General features: G+C 38.2%; 1 protein-coding gene across 6 annotated transcripts; it reads left to right on the top strand.

Annotated features, from left to right (window-relative positions):
* The first annotated feature begins 67 nt into the window (after positions 1-67).
* On the top strand, positions 68-12,128 carry kif15 (kinesin family member 15). 6 transcript variants are annotated; one of them, XM_040041958.1, is made up of 35 exons: positions 68-133; positions 1,987-2,017; positions 2,614-2,800; positions 2,936-3,012; positions 3,126-3,163; positions 3,254-3,351; positions 3,442-3,621; positions 3,782-3,991; positions 4,086-4,211; positions 4,483-4,605; positions 4,716-4,863; positions 4,979-5,070; positions 5,156-5,365; positions 5,598-5,775; positions 5,875-6,016; positions 6,213-6,354; positions 6,464-6,631; positions 6,729-6,857; positions 6,943-7,048; positions 7,169-7,334; positions 7,864-8,014; positions 8,120-8,205; positions 8,326-8,404; positions 8,508-8,594; positions 8,677-8,781; positions 8,890-9,012; positions 9,124-9,270; positions 9,368-9,463; positions 9,891-10,055; positions 10,279-10,382; positions 10,474-10,540; positions 10,631-10,668; positions 10,806-10,938; positions 11,437-11,568; positions 11,674-12,128. In XM_040041958.1, exons 3-35 carry the CDS (start codon positions 2,786-2,788, stop codon positions 11,749-11,751), a joined length of 3,939 nt encoding a protein of 1,312 aa, XP_039897892.1. In that variant the 5' UTR covers positions 68-133; positions 1,987-2,017; positions 2,614-2,785; the 3' UTR covers positions 11,752-12,128. The 6 variants fall into 6 exon arrangements, with proteins under 6 accessions (XP_039897892.1, XP_039897891.1, XP_039897887.1 ...); XM_040041957.1 differs by having other exon boundaries at positions 70-133; positions 2,617-2,800; XM_040041956.1 differs by lacking the exon at positions 68-133 and adding an exon at positions 1,481-1,776 and having other exon boundaries at positions 2,617-2,800.
* Positions 12,129-13,848: the final 1,720 nt, after the last annotated feature.

Raw genomic sequence — 13,848 nt, 5'->3', positions numbered from 1 at the left:
ACCAATTGGATCGGGGGAAGCGTTCAAAGGGAACGCACTTCCCGGTTAAGCAGCCAATCCGTGAAAGAACGGATGTGATGTATTTTGGTGACTGCGCACTCGAGTCAGCTTTAAAGATGACAGGAATGGCAAGGTAATGTGCTCTAAAATAAAATGTTACACACTCCTTAAACCAAAACTACCACACGGCGTGATAAAAACAACAACATATATTTAAAGAAAAAAATACGATAAGGTTTTGTGTTACAGTTCTGGATTTTGAATTACTTTACTACATTAGAAAGGGATTAGTTTATTTTTGTTTTTATTTTCTGTCATTAGACTCTTAGATACGTACATCCCGTAGGTGAAGTAGGTTTTCTGTCTTTTACTTATCTATCAATAATCTACTTCATCAAACGACACAGCTACTTGAGCGTCTGCATCATTAGTCTAACGTGATCCAAATGACATTGTTTATGTCCAATCATTTCTTTCATCATTTATCTTTTTTGGTTGTTTTTGTTTTATTCTGATTTTTTTTAATTATCATTCTAATTTCTGCCTTCAGGCTGTTAGTATTATGCTTGAAAATTTCTTAATCGGGTGTCTTTAGTCTTCTTTAGTTTTGAACTCTTTACCTACATAAGCATTGTGCATTTTGATTTGTGTATTTAAACTTGTATTATTAGCCTATTGTCACCCTGAACTTCTAAGAGGTAGTTTATTAACATTATCTACAGTATTGTTGAAAAGTCTTGACCTCCTCCCCCTCTTTTAATATATAGGTGCAGTGATTTATTGAAACATGTAAAAACATACAAAGAATTGCAGTATATGAGGTTAAAAAAAAGACATTCAAAGATCTTCTTTGGATCTTGGCTCTTTCTTTTGACAAAGTCCCCAACACCCCCGACTGAAATGCAGCCTCAAACCATGACAAATCCTCTACTGTGTTTTACAGATGTCTGAAGACAAACACTGTTGGACCTTTTTCTTACCTCTCTATACTGACAGTTTTAACCAGACATTTCACATTTGGATCCATCAGTCCATAAGACTTGCTGCTACTGATTTTCAGTCAGTGTCAGTGGAAATATGGTTGTCAAAAATCTATTTCTGACAAGGCTTCGGTGAACAGTTGATGAATCAACTGAAGGGCCAGATGTGTCTCGCAGGTCCTATGTCAGGTCTTTATTAGATTTGTCCTATTTCTTAAGGGCATAACTTTCAGATACTGTTCATTTGCTGTGGACAGTTTTTCAGTCTTGTCACTTCTTCTGTTCTCCACTTATCCAGTTGTCTCAGATTATCAGGGGCACACTTCACACCATACCAAGATATGCTTTTCGGCTAATAATTCTTTTGGTATCTCCTTACTGATGCAAAAAATAAAAGGTTATGCCTATGAAACTGTTACTATTGACATTTTGTTTTCTTGAAAGACTGATAGTAACAAAGTCCCTACATAATACAGGGTTAAGAAAGAGATTTCGGGATGTCGTTCCTGGGATCTGCTGGAAATACTCACTCACCTAAACAAAACAAGACAAAATCCCTAGAACAAAACAAACAATTAACAGTTTTCACTTGAACAGCAGGTGGCGGTATGTCCCGTTCAATAGTCTGTTCATAAAACTAAGGAAGAAGAAGAAGTAGGAGCAAACTTGCCCGCCAATTTCGAAGGATGTAAACAGTGCTGTCTTTCTGCCTCTGTTAATCGAAATGTTGTGAAAAATATATTTTACCAGGAAACTGAGAATATTCGGCTGTCAACAATGAATTCCAGTGGGAAAGGTAGAGCAGCACAAATGCATTTTTTTTGTTGTTCAGCTAACAGGAGTAAAATTAGCTTAAACGCTGCTATGAAACTCGATGCCAGGCATCGAGTATGTATGGAAGCTCTAAGCATGATACTTGAACGCTGTATTATTAATGAAGCTTTAGCTCTAAAAACGACTTGCAAAGCTAAATCAACATCTAACATGGTCATGATTTTGTTAACAGGCTCTGCTGATTCAGCTCACCTTGCTGCCAGGTAATCATACTTTGTCACGCCGTCTGTTTTTTTTTAGTTTAAAACGCTAACGCTACAAACCTAAAAGGATAACGGTAAAATGAAACCAGAGCTGCTTCATACTAATACGACCCTAACGCTGTTGCTACCAAGAAGGATCAAAAGAAAACTGTTTCCCTCCTTATGATTAGGAGTTCAGTGACTAAATGTAATGACCAAAGCGAGATAGTTGGTCACATCGTTGGGATTGATCTCTAAAAGGGCTGTAATTTGTATGGATTAGCAAACATGCAGGCTCACAAACTATGTTGGTGTAATCTGTTTGTGAAAATAAATTTCTCAGCTGTATGCAGCACGTTTATGGAGCAGGAAAAGTAAAATAAAAATGAGCCAATGTAATGAAATAATGCACGCAATAATGCATGGTGTTGTTGCTGGTACGGTGTGTGGCTAATGAGGCCACTTTAACTATTATTTTGATGCTTTTGGAAAGACAATAGTTATAGTTAAAACAACCATGCAGTAAATTAGCAGCTGCTCTTTTTAACAGTGTTTAACTCTTGCCATTTTCACCTTAAATATCTTGCTCTTTGTCGTGTTATTATCTGGGCTTAAAGCAGTGAGAGCGACTCCATTAAAGTCTTTGTCAGAGTACGACCTCTGACCCGGGACACTGGGCTGACCACAGATGGCGATCAGAACCTGTGTCTCTCTGTCACGTCACCAAACACCATCCGTTTGCTCTCAAAACCAGAACCACGAACCTTCACCTATGATCATGTTGCTGATATGGACACCACACAGGTTTGAGGCACATTATTGATTATTCGGTTATAAAAATGCCACTGTCACTGTTAAAATTAAGTGTCTAAATTTAATTTTACTGATCTGAGATGTAGCTTTTATGGCTAAAAAAAAGTAATTGTAACATTTCTACAGGATGCTGTATTTTCCAGTGTGGCCAAGAATATTGTTGAGTCGTGCATGAATGGATATAACGGTACAATATTTGCCTAGTAAGTGATCTTCCCATTCTTTACTTCATAAAATCAATTTATGGCACAGCCAGTCTTCAGTGTGCTTAATGTGAATTACCCATTTGGTTCCTTATTGGTCTCCTCTTTTGCAGTGGACAAACAGGCTCTGGAAAAACCTTCACCATGCTTGGTGCGGCTTCTGTAATATCACTTACATTTTAGAATAAATATGATCGAACAATCATATAACCTAAAATAATTTTTCTCTCTTTTGCTTCAGGGCCATCCGAGCTGGATAATTTCACAGATGATCTAAGGGGGGTCATTCCTCGAAGTTTTGAGTACCTGTTTTTTCTCATCAACAGGGAAGTGGAAAGGGTGAGCGCTAACATTTTATTATCTTGAAAGACATATTGTTCAAATTTGTTCTTTAAATGAATTTTTCACTTGTTCTCCCCTCCCCAACAGTCTTCTCAGTCCAAGAGTTTCCTCTGCAAATGTTCATTTATTGAGATATACAATGAACAAATTTATGACCTTCTGGACACGGCCTCAGCCAGCCTTTTTCTCAGGGAGAACATCAAGAAAGGTGTCTTTGTTGAGGGAGTCGTGGAGAAGTTTGTGAACTCAGCGGCTGAAGCGTACCAGGTATAAAGTCCCAGTTTGTTGTGGCTGATGGTTCTTATGTTTACTGTCTAACCAATTAGAGTGTATGAAACCTTTATGTTCTTGTATGTGAATTTATCCAGTTCCATAAAAACAAAACAAGCTGTGGGACTGTATAAAATGTGTGTTTTAAACCATTTAGGTGCTCTCTATGGGCTGGCGCAATCGACGTGTGGCCTCTACCTCGATGAATCGCGAGTCTTCGAGATCCCACGCAGTGTTCACTATGACTTTGGAGTCCAAGGAGTCCATCAATGAAGTGGTGAACATCCGAATGTCTCAGCTGAACCTGGTTGATCTGGCAGGGTCTGAGAGGCAGAAAGACACACACACAGAGGGCTCGAGATTGAAGGTGAAGGCTTTGTGTCTTAATGCCCTCACACTATTGGACCTACATTGTTTTATGGTCTCTAAAAGTTGCTGTCTGCTCTGCTTCTGTTGCTCAGGAGGCCAGCAGTATCAATCGCTCCCTCATGTGCCTTGGCCAGGTGATCATGGCGCTGGTGGACGTGTCTAATGGAAAGAATCGCCACATCTGCTACAGGGATTCAAAGCTCACCTTTCTGCTCAGGGTATGTGTAGATGCAAATTCAGGAGGATGTAGCATGGAAATAATCATTGCAGACATGCGCCACAGTCAGGCATTATCGTTGCAGTGCTTGATTTTTAAGGTTTTCTCTCTTTATTTTAGGTCTTAACTTGCAAATGTGATTTCCTAGGTTGTAGAGTATGGATTGCAATGAATATATGAGATTCATAAAATTTCACAGTGTAACTTCTGGGGAATTATATGTGAAATAATGTTCAGATATATTAACAATTCTATTGTCACTGTAATTTCAGGACTCTCTTGGAGGGAATGCCAAGACTTACATCATAGCCAACGTCCACCCTGGTTCAAAGTGTTTTGGAGAAACATTGTCCACCCTGCAGTTTGCCCAGAGAGCAAAGTTGATCAAAAATAAGGTATAAGTCATAGGAGCCAAATACTTAGTTAAAACTTAGAATTAACAAGTGTGTCTTGATTTCTCACTACAGTTTTTTCCTATCTCTGTATAATTATTGTGCCTTGCCAGGCTGTCATCAATGAAGACACACAGGGAAATGTGAAGCAGCTGCAGGCTGAAGTGAAGAAGCTGAAGGAGCAGCTTGCTCAGGCGCTCACATCTCAGGGAGTGGACTATGGGAGAGACATAGCACCAGGAGGACCTGAACTTCACATGGGTAACAATGAATCAAACATATGTTAATGTTCAGCCCGTTAACAACCTGTTTAAACAGTTTTAGAGTTCAGCATAGACTAAGTTACTTTTTTTTTTTTTTATTCTAACCAATCCAGGCTCATCCATCGAGACTCATCATGATGTCTCATATAAAGCAAAGTTCATGTCTGCTGTTCGTCTGTGGAAGAAACAAGATGAGGAAAAAAAGGCAAGATGAAGCTTTTATTTGTTTATTTTGCCACATATTTTAAAAACCTATAGTGAAACTTATAGTTATGTTTGATTGTTCTCAGGCGCTACTCACCAAGGTGGCCCAACTAGAGGAGGCCTGGGCGCAAAAAGACAAGTTTATCCATTCCAGCCGAATGATTGTCAGGTTTCGAGAAGACCACATCTCTCGCCTGGAGAAAAAACTGAAGGCAGGGGAAAACTCGCTGTCAGACAAGGACTCTCAGGCTCTGATTGATCAGCTGAAAGAAGAGATTAAGATCTTGAAGGATCAGGTACAAATGTCAGCCCACTGCTTAAATTAAAGGCTTTGAAACTATATCTGCATATTGTATAGATGCAAGCTGTAGGAGAAACTAAAATCAAAATACACTCCAGTGGTGTATATATATTTTTCTTCATATAACAACATGGCAAAAGCAAGGTTACATGTGCCATAATTAATTTCTCACTTTCTTCACCACCACACTCTTTATTTTTATTTTTTTTACTTCTGCCTTGAACAAGGTTGAACATCACCCAAAGATGACTCGCTACGCTGCAGAGAATTACAGCCTCAGAGAGGAGAACCGTCAGCTACGTTCGCTTGAATCAGTGGTGAAAGCTCAAGAAGTTGCAGCCCAAGTTGCTGTGGAGATTGAAGAGGCCTTTCAGAAAGCTGTGGAGTCAGAGAGACCCACAGAAAGTAAGATTGCCATCCAAAAATTGGAGAATTATGTTTGGAAAAATAAAACTGTGAATTATAATATACTGTTGTTTTTAATTATCACTTGTTGCTCCACAGCTTCAGAAGTCTCTTCAGCCTCTGTGGCTACAGATACCACCTCGGCAGCGACAATTGAGAAACTCAATGCCAAGCTCCTTCAGAGACAGTCAGACCTGACAGGGGCCCTTCAGGCTTTTGAAGAGTACAAAGATGTCACCAAGTAAGAGTTAAAGAGGTTCTTTAATATAAATCTGATGTTAACATCCCTTCTACCTCTTGTAGAAGAGGTATCATATATGAAAACACAGCTCAGCTTTGATTTCTGTGTCAAAAATGTATTTAAAAGAATTTTTAATATGTATTATTTAAATCACAAATAAACTTCACGAAGATTAAAGTGGTGCTTTGTGTTTCAGGAAGCAGATGGCTCAGCTCGAGTCTGAGAAACGATACCTTGAGAAGTCCAACAAACATTTGGAGAAGATTCTGGAAGCTACAAATGCTTATAACAAACAGGAGGTTTCTGAACTGAACCGAATTCATGTTGAAACTCTAAAGGTTAGTCGTTGCAAAAATGACTAACTATAAGGTAACATTAGGTCCAATCTCTAGTTAGGATTATGAAAAAATGAATTGGGCTTCAATAATGAAATATCTATTGTACCAGATTCTCAGCACGCCCACCAGAGGATACAACTTGCGGTCCCGCCTCGTGCCGCTCTCCAGCCCGGAGCACCTGAATGGGATGGACAGTAATGAAAACGGCATTTGGTCGGAGCAGCCTCCATCAGACATGACTGAGATGGCCCTGACGGAGGAACTGCGTCAAGTGCAGGTAAAGCAGTGTGGATTTTTGTCTGCATATACTATGCAAATAAAATGACCGCATAAAGTCCACTTGTTGTGTTAAACTTTTTCTGATTTGTCATCAGGATCAAGCTAGCCGCATCCAGGCGCAGTTGAATGAAGAGGAGCTGAAGAACAGCAAGATGCTGCAAGAAATCGCCAAACTTGAGGAACAGGTGGCTGTGATAACTCAGGAATCTGACTGCAAGGACGAGGTAGAAATGTTTAATTTGCATGAAAAATTGGAAAATGTCCTTTTTTTTAAAAATTGATTTCCTGATTATTTACACTGTTGTACAGCAACTTTCTACTGAAAGAAATAACTGGAATAAAGATCAACTCTGTCTGCAAGAAACTATTAACAACCTGCAACAGAGCCTTCAGTCTGAACAGCAAGCTGCAGAAGGTTAGTCTGTGATGTTTCTGCTGATTGCATGAACTTGTGCTCATCTTAAGAAATGTAAGAACTTTTGACTTTAGCCAGCGATGGGAAAAGTTTGCCACGGTCCTTTTGCACTTCTTTCAGTTCTGAGGAGCGAGATCCGTGACCTGCGCTTGGTGCTGCAGTCGTCCGATAAGGAGCTGGCCTCTGTGAAGAACAAGCTAATAGACAGTCAGAGCGAGCAGCAGAGAGAGATGAGTCAGCTCTCCAACAGTCTGATCAGCACACAGCTCCAACTTGACAAAGTCCAGTAAGCATGAGTCAAATACTGGGGTGGACAACATTTTTTTTTTTCTTTTTCTTAGAGAGCCATGCTATGTAGAACCACATGTTGAACAACTGAATTGAAGTTGATGAAAATGATGCTGAATTATGGAAAGTCTGTTGAAAACAAATCTGTGTTGATGTTGTTTCAAAAGCTTTCAATTCAGTTTAGGATTGTGTTAATACTGATAAATGTGCTTTCTCCATAAATTCATCATAATGGTGCTGTGTGTTACACAACTGTGTGACATTTAGCTTTATGGGAACATAAAGACTATCAAATCAACTCACGTTAAATATAGAGTTGAAGGAAAATATGTGTGGCCATCACCAGAGAGCTGTAACTGTTCATTACAGAAAACAGTTTGCCCAGTTCCCTCTGTTTGAATCCAGTTAAATAGCAGTAAAGCAGCCAATAAAGTAGAGGGGGCTGGATTCAAGTGGTGCTTATTTTTTGCAGTGCTGTGGCCTCATTAGTATGTTGATGTGTTCACGTGACAACATCTTCATTCCAGGCTGGAGTGGGAGCAGCTTCTGGAGCAGCATCGGACACTTCAGGATTCGTTTGACCAGCTTCAAGCTGAGGCCAAGTTTGAGGCTGATCAGTCAAGGCAGCAGCTGGATGACAGGCAGAAGGAGATCGACGAACTGAAAGCCGAGATCATGGTGAGTGAACTCGCAGGGTTTACGACAGCTTTGTCTGAAAATGTTGCCATGATGTTTACTTTCTATCCTTGATTTTTATTTATTTATTTATTTATTTTACTGTAGAAATTGAATAATTCTCTGCAAACTGAGCAGGAGCACACAAACACCTTAGTCTCCCAGTTAAAGGAAAACAAAGAAAGTACATCAAAGTAAGTTCTGCACAGTTAAAACTTTTAATCTTTTTTTTTTTTTATTTTATTTTTTTTTTTTTTTTGTCTCCTAAAATGTTAAATTACTACATTAACATGGGTCTCTTTCGTATCCTTCAGGGAACTTCTTGAAACAGTGGAGCAGAATACACAACTCAAAAAACAAGTCTCAGACTTGATAACACAAAATCAACAACAGGTCAGTCTTAAGAACAAGGTGTATCTCTGCAAATAAAAAAAACTGTCATATAAGTATTTGCAGCCTAGTCGTTAAACCTGCTTGTTTCATTTTTGTTTCAAAGGTGTCCACTCTTGCTGATCTTGAACAAAATCTTACCTCTGCCAAGGAAAGCATAAAAAGCTTGGAACAGAAGACTGAACAGGACAAAGTAAGCCTCGTATCTTTAATTCCTCAAATATGGCTTCTGTATTTCTACTGCCCTTCTAAAAACTGCTTGAAATGTTTTACAGGATGTTGTTTTAGACCTTATTAACCAAACCAGAGACCTCCGCAGTGAGCTGAGCCACAAGGACCAGACCATTGTTCATCTTAATGAAGATATCAGAGACATCACTGTAATCTTACTCCTACGTTATCCTTATACTGTTTGCTGTAGTTACCCTTTACGTTACACAACCATTTTATAGTGCATTTTTATACAGTTAATCTCATTGCTCTTCCAGGCCAAATGCAACGCTGCATGCTGTGAAAGGGACAACATCAAGCAGCAAAAGTGTAAGATGCAGGAAGAAATCTGTGACCTGAAAGAAACTTTAGACAGGAGGGTGGCATCCAACAAAATAGAGGTAATGAAACGACTGTAAATGAATTTGTGGTGTTTTGTAGATTCATCACAAGTAATTAAGAGCAAAGAATAGAGTTGAATGATACAAATTGTATATATTGTGTGTCTTCAGGTTGAGGTTTTGCAGGAGGAGATTGTTTATGCCACTGAGGAGGTTGAAAGGCTTACTAAAGTCTTAGATGAGCAAAACGGCCTCCTGCAGGCATCTCAAGAGCAAACCGCCAAGAAGGATGTCATTATACAGAATCTGCAGCAGAAGGTAAAGTTTTTTTATTTTATTTTGTTTATTTATTCAATTAAGTCAATCAAATAACACATCAATGTTACCAATTTCCCTAATTTCTACCTTTTACCAGCTGCAACGACAGCAAGAAGCTGTCGAGAAAACTATCAGGAATGGAGCTTTCCAGCCACCCGTTGAGCCGACAGTAACGCCTAAATCGTTTCCTCGGGTAAAACCTGCTTATGTTTTTAAATACGAAGTTTTTAACATCTACCTGGTCACTGGTGCCCAAATTTAGCTTAACATCCAACCGTGGCTTACCCAAATTGAGAAGCTGCAAGTCATGGCTCAGTGGTCTCATGGTTAACATGTTCACCTTGCATATGAAAGATCTCTAATGCGACACCAGAAGAAGACACAAAAACCAAACGCCAGGGTGTCACAAGCTGAAGTTAAGTAGAGGCTTGTGTCAGAAAGTGTAAAATCTTTGCCTATCAACCATGTGTGCTTGTTTAACCCTAGCCCTAACATACCTGGTGAACGTGAAGAAGTTAAATATCCCTTCATAAATGTATGTTTTTAAATTTGCACTTAAGAACATAGCATATACAAACTTTCTTGTTTATTTCTTTTTCCCCTCTTTTTTTAAATTTAAGACACCCTGTACCCCTGGAAGTTTCAACAGGGACCTGAGCCAGGTGCTGGAAATCCAGGAGCGGGAGCTGGAGAATAGACGCTCTTCCATGATGACCATGGAAATTCTTTTATCAGAGCTGAATGCTGAGAGAGCTGCCAAAAATGAGGAAATCGAACGGCTTAAGGTATATTTGTGGAAAAATTAATGAATCTATAATCTTTCATAATTAGACTGATTTATATCAAGTAGCTTTGTTTTTATAGATTCGAATAAGTTCTTTATGAAGTTCTTATTGAAGTTGCTGTATTTAAATATTTTTTTATTTGCATTTTTCATGAAATGCTTGTCATGAATGCATCCTATTTGAATATATACAACATTCATATACTGTATTGCCTTTCTCCCAGACGCAGCTCAGTGAGAAAGAGATGGTTCGAATGGAGATCCAGGCTTTGCTTGATAAGTTTTACACTAAGCAGAACCAGATGACCCAAAATGGAAATAATAATGGGTTGAGTATCTTGAAGATTATGCAATCCTCAGGCCACCTATAATGAAAAAGTATAAATAAAATAAATAATGCTGCCTTGCATGTGTTTCAGTGAAGAGTTGAATGAAGCCTTCAAGCACTCCATTCTTAAAGAGCTAGATGAGGAGAGAACAGAGAAGGTCTGCATCTGTTCTTCTGCTTTAAAATTCTATCATTAATGAAGTTACCGATAATTATTCATGTCCTGTTTCTCTTGTATTTATTAACAGAGCAAAATGATGCAGAAGCTTTCAGAAACTCAAAAAAAGTAAGCATCTGCATGGATTGGTGTCATTAGATCGATCTGTTTGCTCTTGCATAATGCTTCAAACCTTTTTTTTTATTTTATTTTTTATGCTTCAGATTTTACAGCCTGCTCTGTTTTCTTCTCCTCTCTGCGATTAGATTGCAGGCGCAGGAGTCTATGTTGGTTCAGTCTCAGACCTGCATTCAAGAGCTCACCACTGAGCTGAGAAACCGCTGTCTAGAGCTGAGAGAGACGAACCAGAGGATCGTGGAGGAAGAGAAATTAATCCAGGTAAAAATCATGTGCCATACAAAGATTGTGCTATGCATGGCTGTCTCATTTTACATCTGGAACACTGGGTCCAGATTTACAAAGACAATATAGTATTTTTAAGACTAATACTGTTGCCAACAGAGTTGTTGTTTTGTTTTTCTAACATTTGTTATGTGTAGTTATTTATGAGTCCTTAAAGTGCAGTTTTAAAATAATCTTTTTTTATTGTCACTATGAATTGGGGATTACTCCTTTATGCTCTGCCTGACTCAGCTCTGATCAACTGGTTGATTCTGGATCTTCCCTGTGTTATTAACAGGGAAGTTCAGGGTGTTTCTCCCCTCTCTTCTTTACCCTTATACATTTTCATTTATTGGCTCTTATAAATGTTGATACGGATATCGGTAAAGAGCCAGTATTATATATATTGCTATGGGTCGGGGTCTAGCATATTGCACATTTGTGAACCTACAGGAGGCTTTTGTGACTTCTGCAACTTTTTGTGCTTTCTTACAGGAGATTGAGGTTCTCCGTAAACAGAACATTAAGCTGTCTGAGGAGAATGGAAAACTTGTGGGACACAAGAATCACAAACAGAGGATTGAGTATCTTGTTAAGCTTAAGAAGGACAACACAAAACTTCAGGAGGTAACTATGTTCTCCTCTAAGATTAAAGAAGGCTTTTCTATGACCAGGTGAATACTGATAACTCATGACATCAATCAAATCTGTGCATTTCTTTGTGTTTTCAAGGAAAACGAAAAGCTCCGAACGGAGATTAGCCTAATGCGAGAGAACACTGGATGTCCACCGCTGGAGTTAAACCTCTGATGCTTGTTTGAACAGTCAAATCTTTTTTTTCTTTTTTCTTTTTTTTTTTTTTAATATAAGTTTGTTTTTTCTGCCATAATGTTATTCTACTTCTGTTTTTTGGACTTTGACACTGTGCTGTGACTAAACCTCTGTTAGTGCAGGCCCACGTTTTCTTGGTCCTGTTAGGTTAGGTTAGATTGATATCACGTTGTTCTCTGGTTATGGAGTCTGTGTTCACATTTTGTCGGTGTATATGCTTGGTGCTGTGTTGTATGACTGAAGATTTGAATTCTGTACATGGCATTGTTAGTTGCCGTTTTACCATTGTACTAGTGTATATCCAATGAATTTCTCTTTCTTTTATTTTTTTTAGCACAATGAACTTTAAAAAAAAAAAAAATACTGCAATTAAATTTTTTCTCTTTTCTAAGTTTGAATGTCAGTATTTCGGAGCCTGATCCAAATGTTTTATTTTATCTGAACAACAGCAGGAATCCCCAAAATCATCCTTGTTAAACCTACGAATGTCATGGCTGTTGGGTCTGTGTTTCCACAAGCCCCGCTAATTCTAGAGACTTATTCATCATGAAGAAAACAAGACAGTCGATCGATCAATCACTTGTGCAAGGGAGGCCTGTGTCCACCACGAAAATGACCTCACATCTGACCTCCCTTGCTGCCTTTTATTGAGAGACAGTTCACACAAAAAACATCAGAACAAAGCCACGCCCACATGGTTCTAAGACAAGGGTGTGTGTGTGTGTGTGAGTGTGTGTCCTCCTGCTGACCAAAGGGTAAGATAACATAAAAGCAGGAGGAACATCCTTGGTCATAAAGAGGGTAGTCTCCCCCACACCCAATTTATGGTTCACCCTAGATAACACAGTGAAGCCATACAAAGGGGAGGAAGTTTACCAACATCAAACAGACCTTCACAAGGATGTGCCTGTGATTAAAAACACTACTGCCCCCCCACTAAGAACCTTGAAAATCTGGGGAGGGGAGGACAGAAAGAATTCCTTTCACAGAGTTAAAACAATGTACAAATGGTAAACATAAAAATGACAAACATTTAACAATTCACTCTAACAATGGCCCAATTGAATATAAAGAATTTCTGCACCTCCCCAAAGCTTCAATCAGAAATCTGATTAACACAAATGAAGATCAAGTATCTTCTCTTTGGCTTCACAGATTCATTTTTATCCTCTTTTAATTTTCTATTTACTTTATTTTCAGTTTCTCATTTCCTACCTGATAGTTACTGCTCCTTTCTACCTGTTTACTCACTAATGACAGAAAATATGGGACAGAATACCTGGTAACTTAAGTCATTTGGATTTGTTCTATGAGTTCTGATTACTTCACTAAATTCATGCCCCAGTGGGACATCCAAGCCCACACCTTAGAAATCACTATGCTAAATATTAAGTTAACACAAATGCTTACATCTGTTTAAGAAATTTATTTGGCATTTTACATGAGACAGTGCACAAACATAAATCTGATTTTAAGCTGTCAAGTATGTCTTTAGATATACAACATCCAAGCTAATTAGCTTTCAGTGGTTTTAAAAAAAAAGATAGTGGAGATCACCTAAACAGGTAAGTCATAATTGATAGTAATTTCTCTGATTTTGTTCTTTAATATAAAAATATTTTATTTGGTTGCTATCATTATTGTGACAAAATCGTATACAATAATTATCTTCTTGCCTAGTTCCACATACCAAAGGTATTACAGTTAACTAAAATGTTTTCGTTTGTTAGTCATGTAAAAACAAACCAAGAGCAGAAAAATTAACATACTCGTATAATAATAATAATAATAATAAAAAAACATTAAGATGAAGCGAAATTTAAAAAAAAATACAATAATACTATGACTAGTAGAATAGAATAGAATAGAATAGAATTCAACTTTATTGTCATTGCACATGCACAGGTACAGGGCAACGAAATGCAGTTTGCATCCATCCAGAAGTGCTTTAGTGATATAGATATATTACAATATATGTATATTACAATATGTACAGTATTAACTATAACAATTTTGGTTACCCTGTTCGTGGTGTATCTTCTGTGGGTGCTGATAACTTGTTTATAAAGTTCATTT

Source organism: Simochromis diagramma, unplaced genomic scaffold (genome assembly GCF_900408965.1).
Source record: "Simochromis diagramma unplaced genomic scaffold, fSimDia1.1 OVJJ01000304.1, whole genome shotgun sequence".
Taxonomy (NCBI): Eukaryota; Metazoa; Chordata; class Actinopteri; order Cichliformes; family Cichlidae; genus Simochromis; species Simochromis diagramma.
Note: the sequence above shows the minus strand (reverse complement) of the source record. Positions and strands in the feature narration are given on the sequence as shown.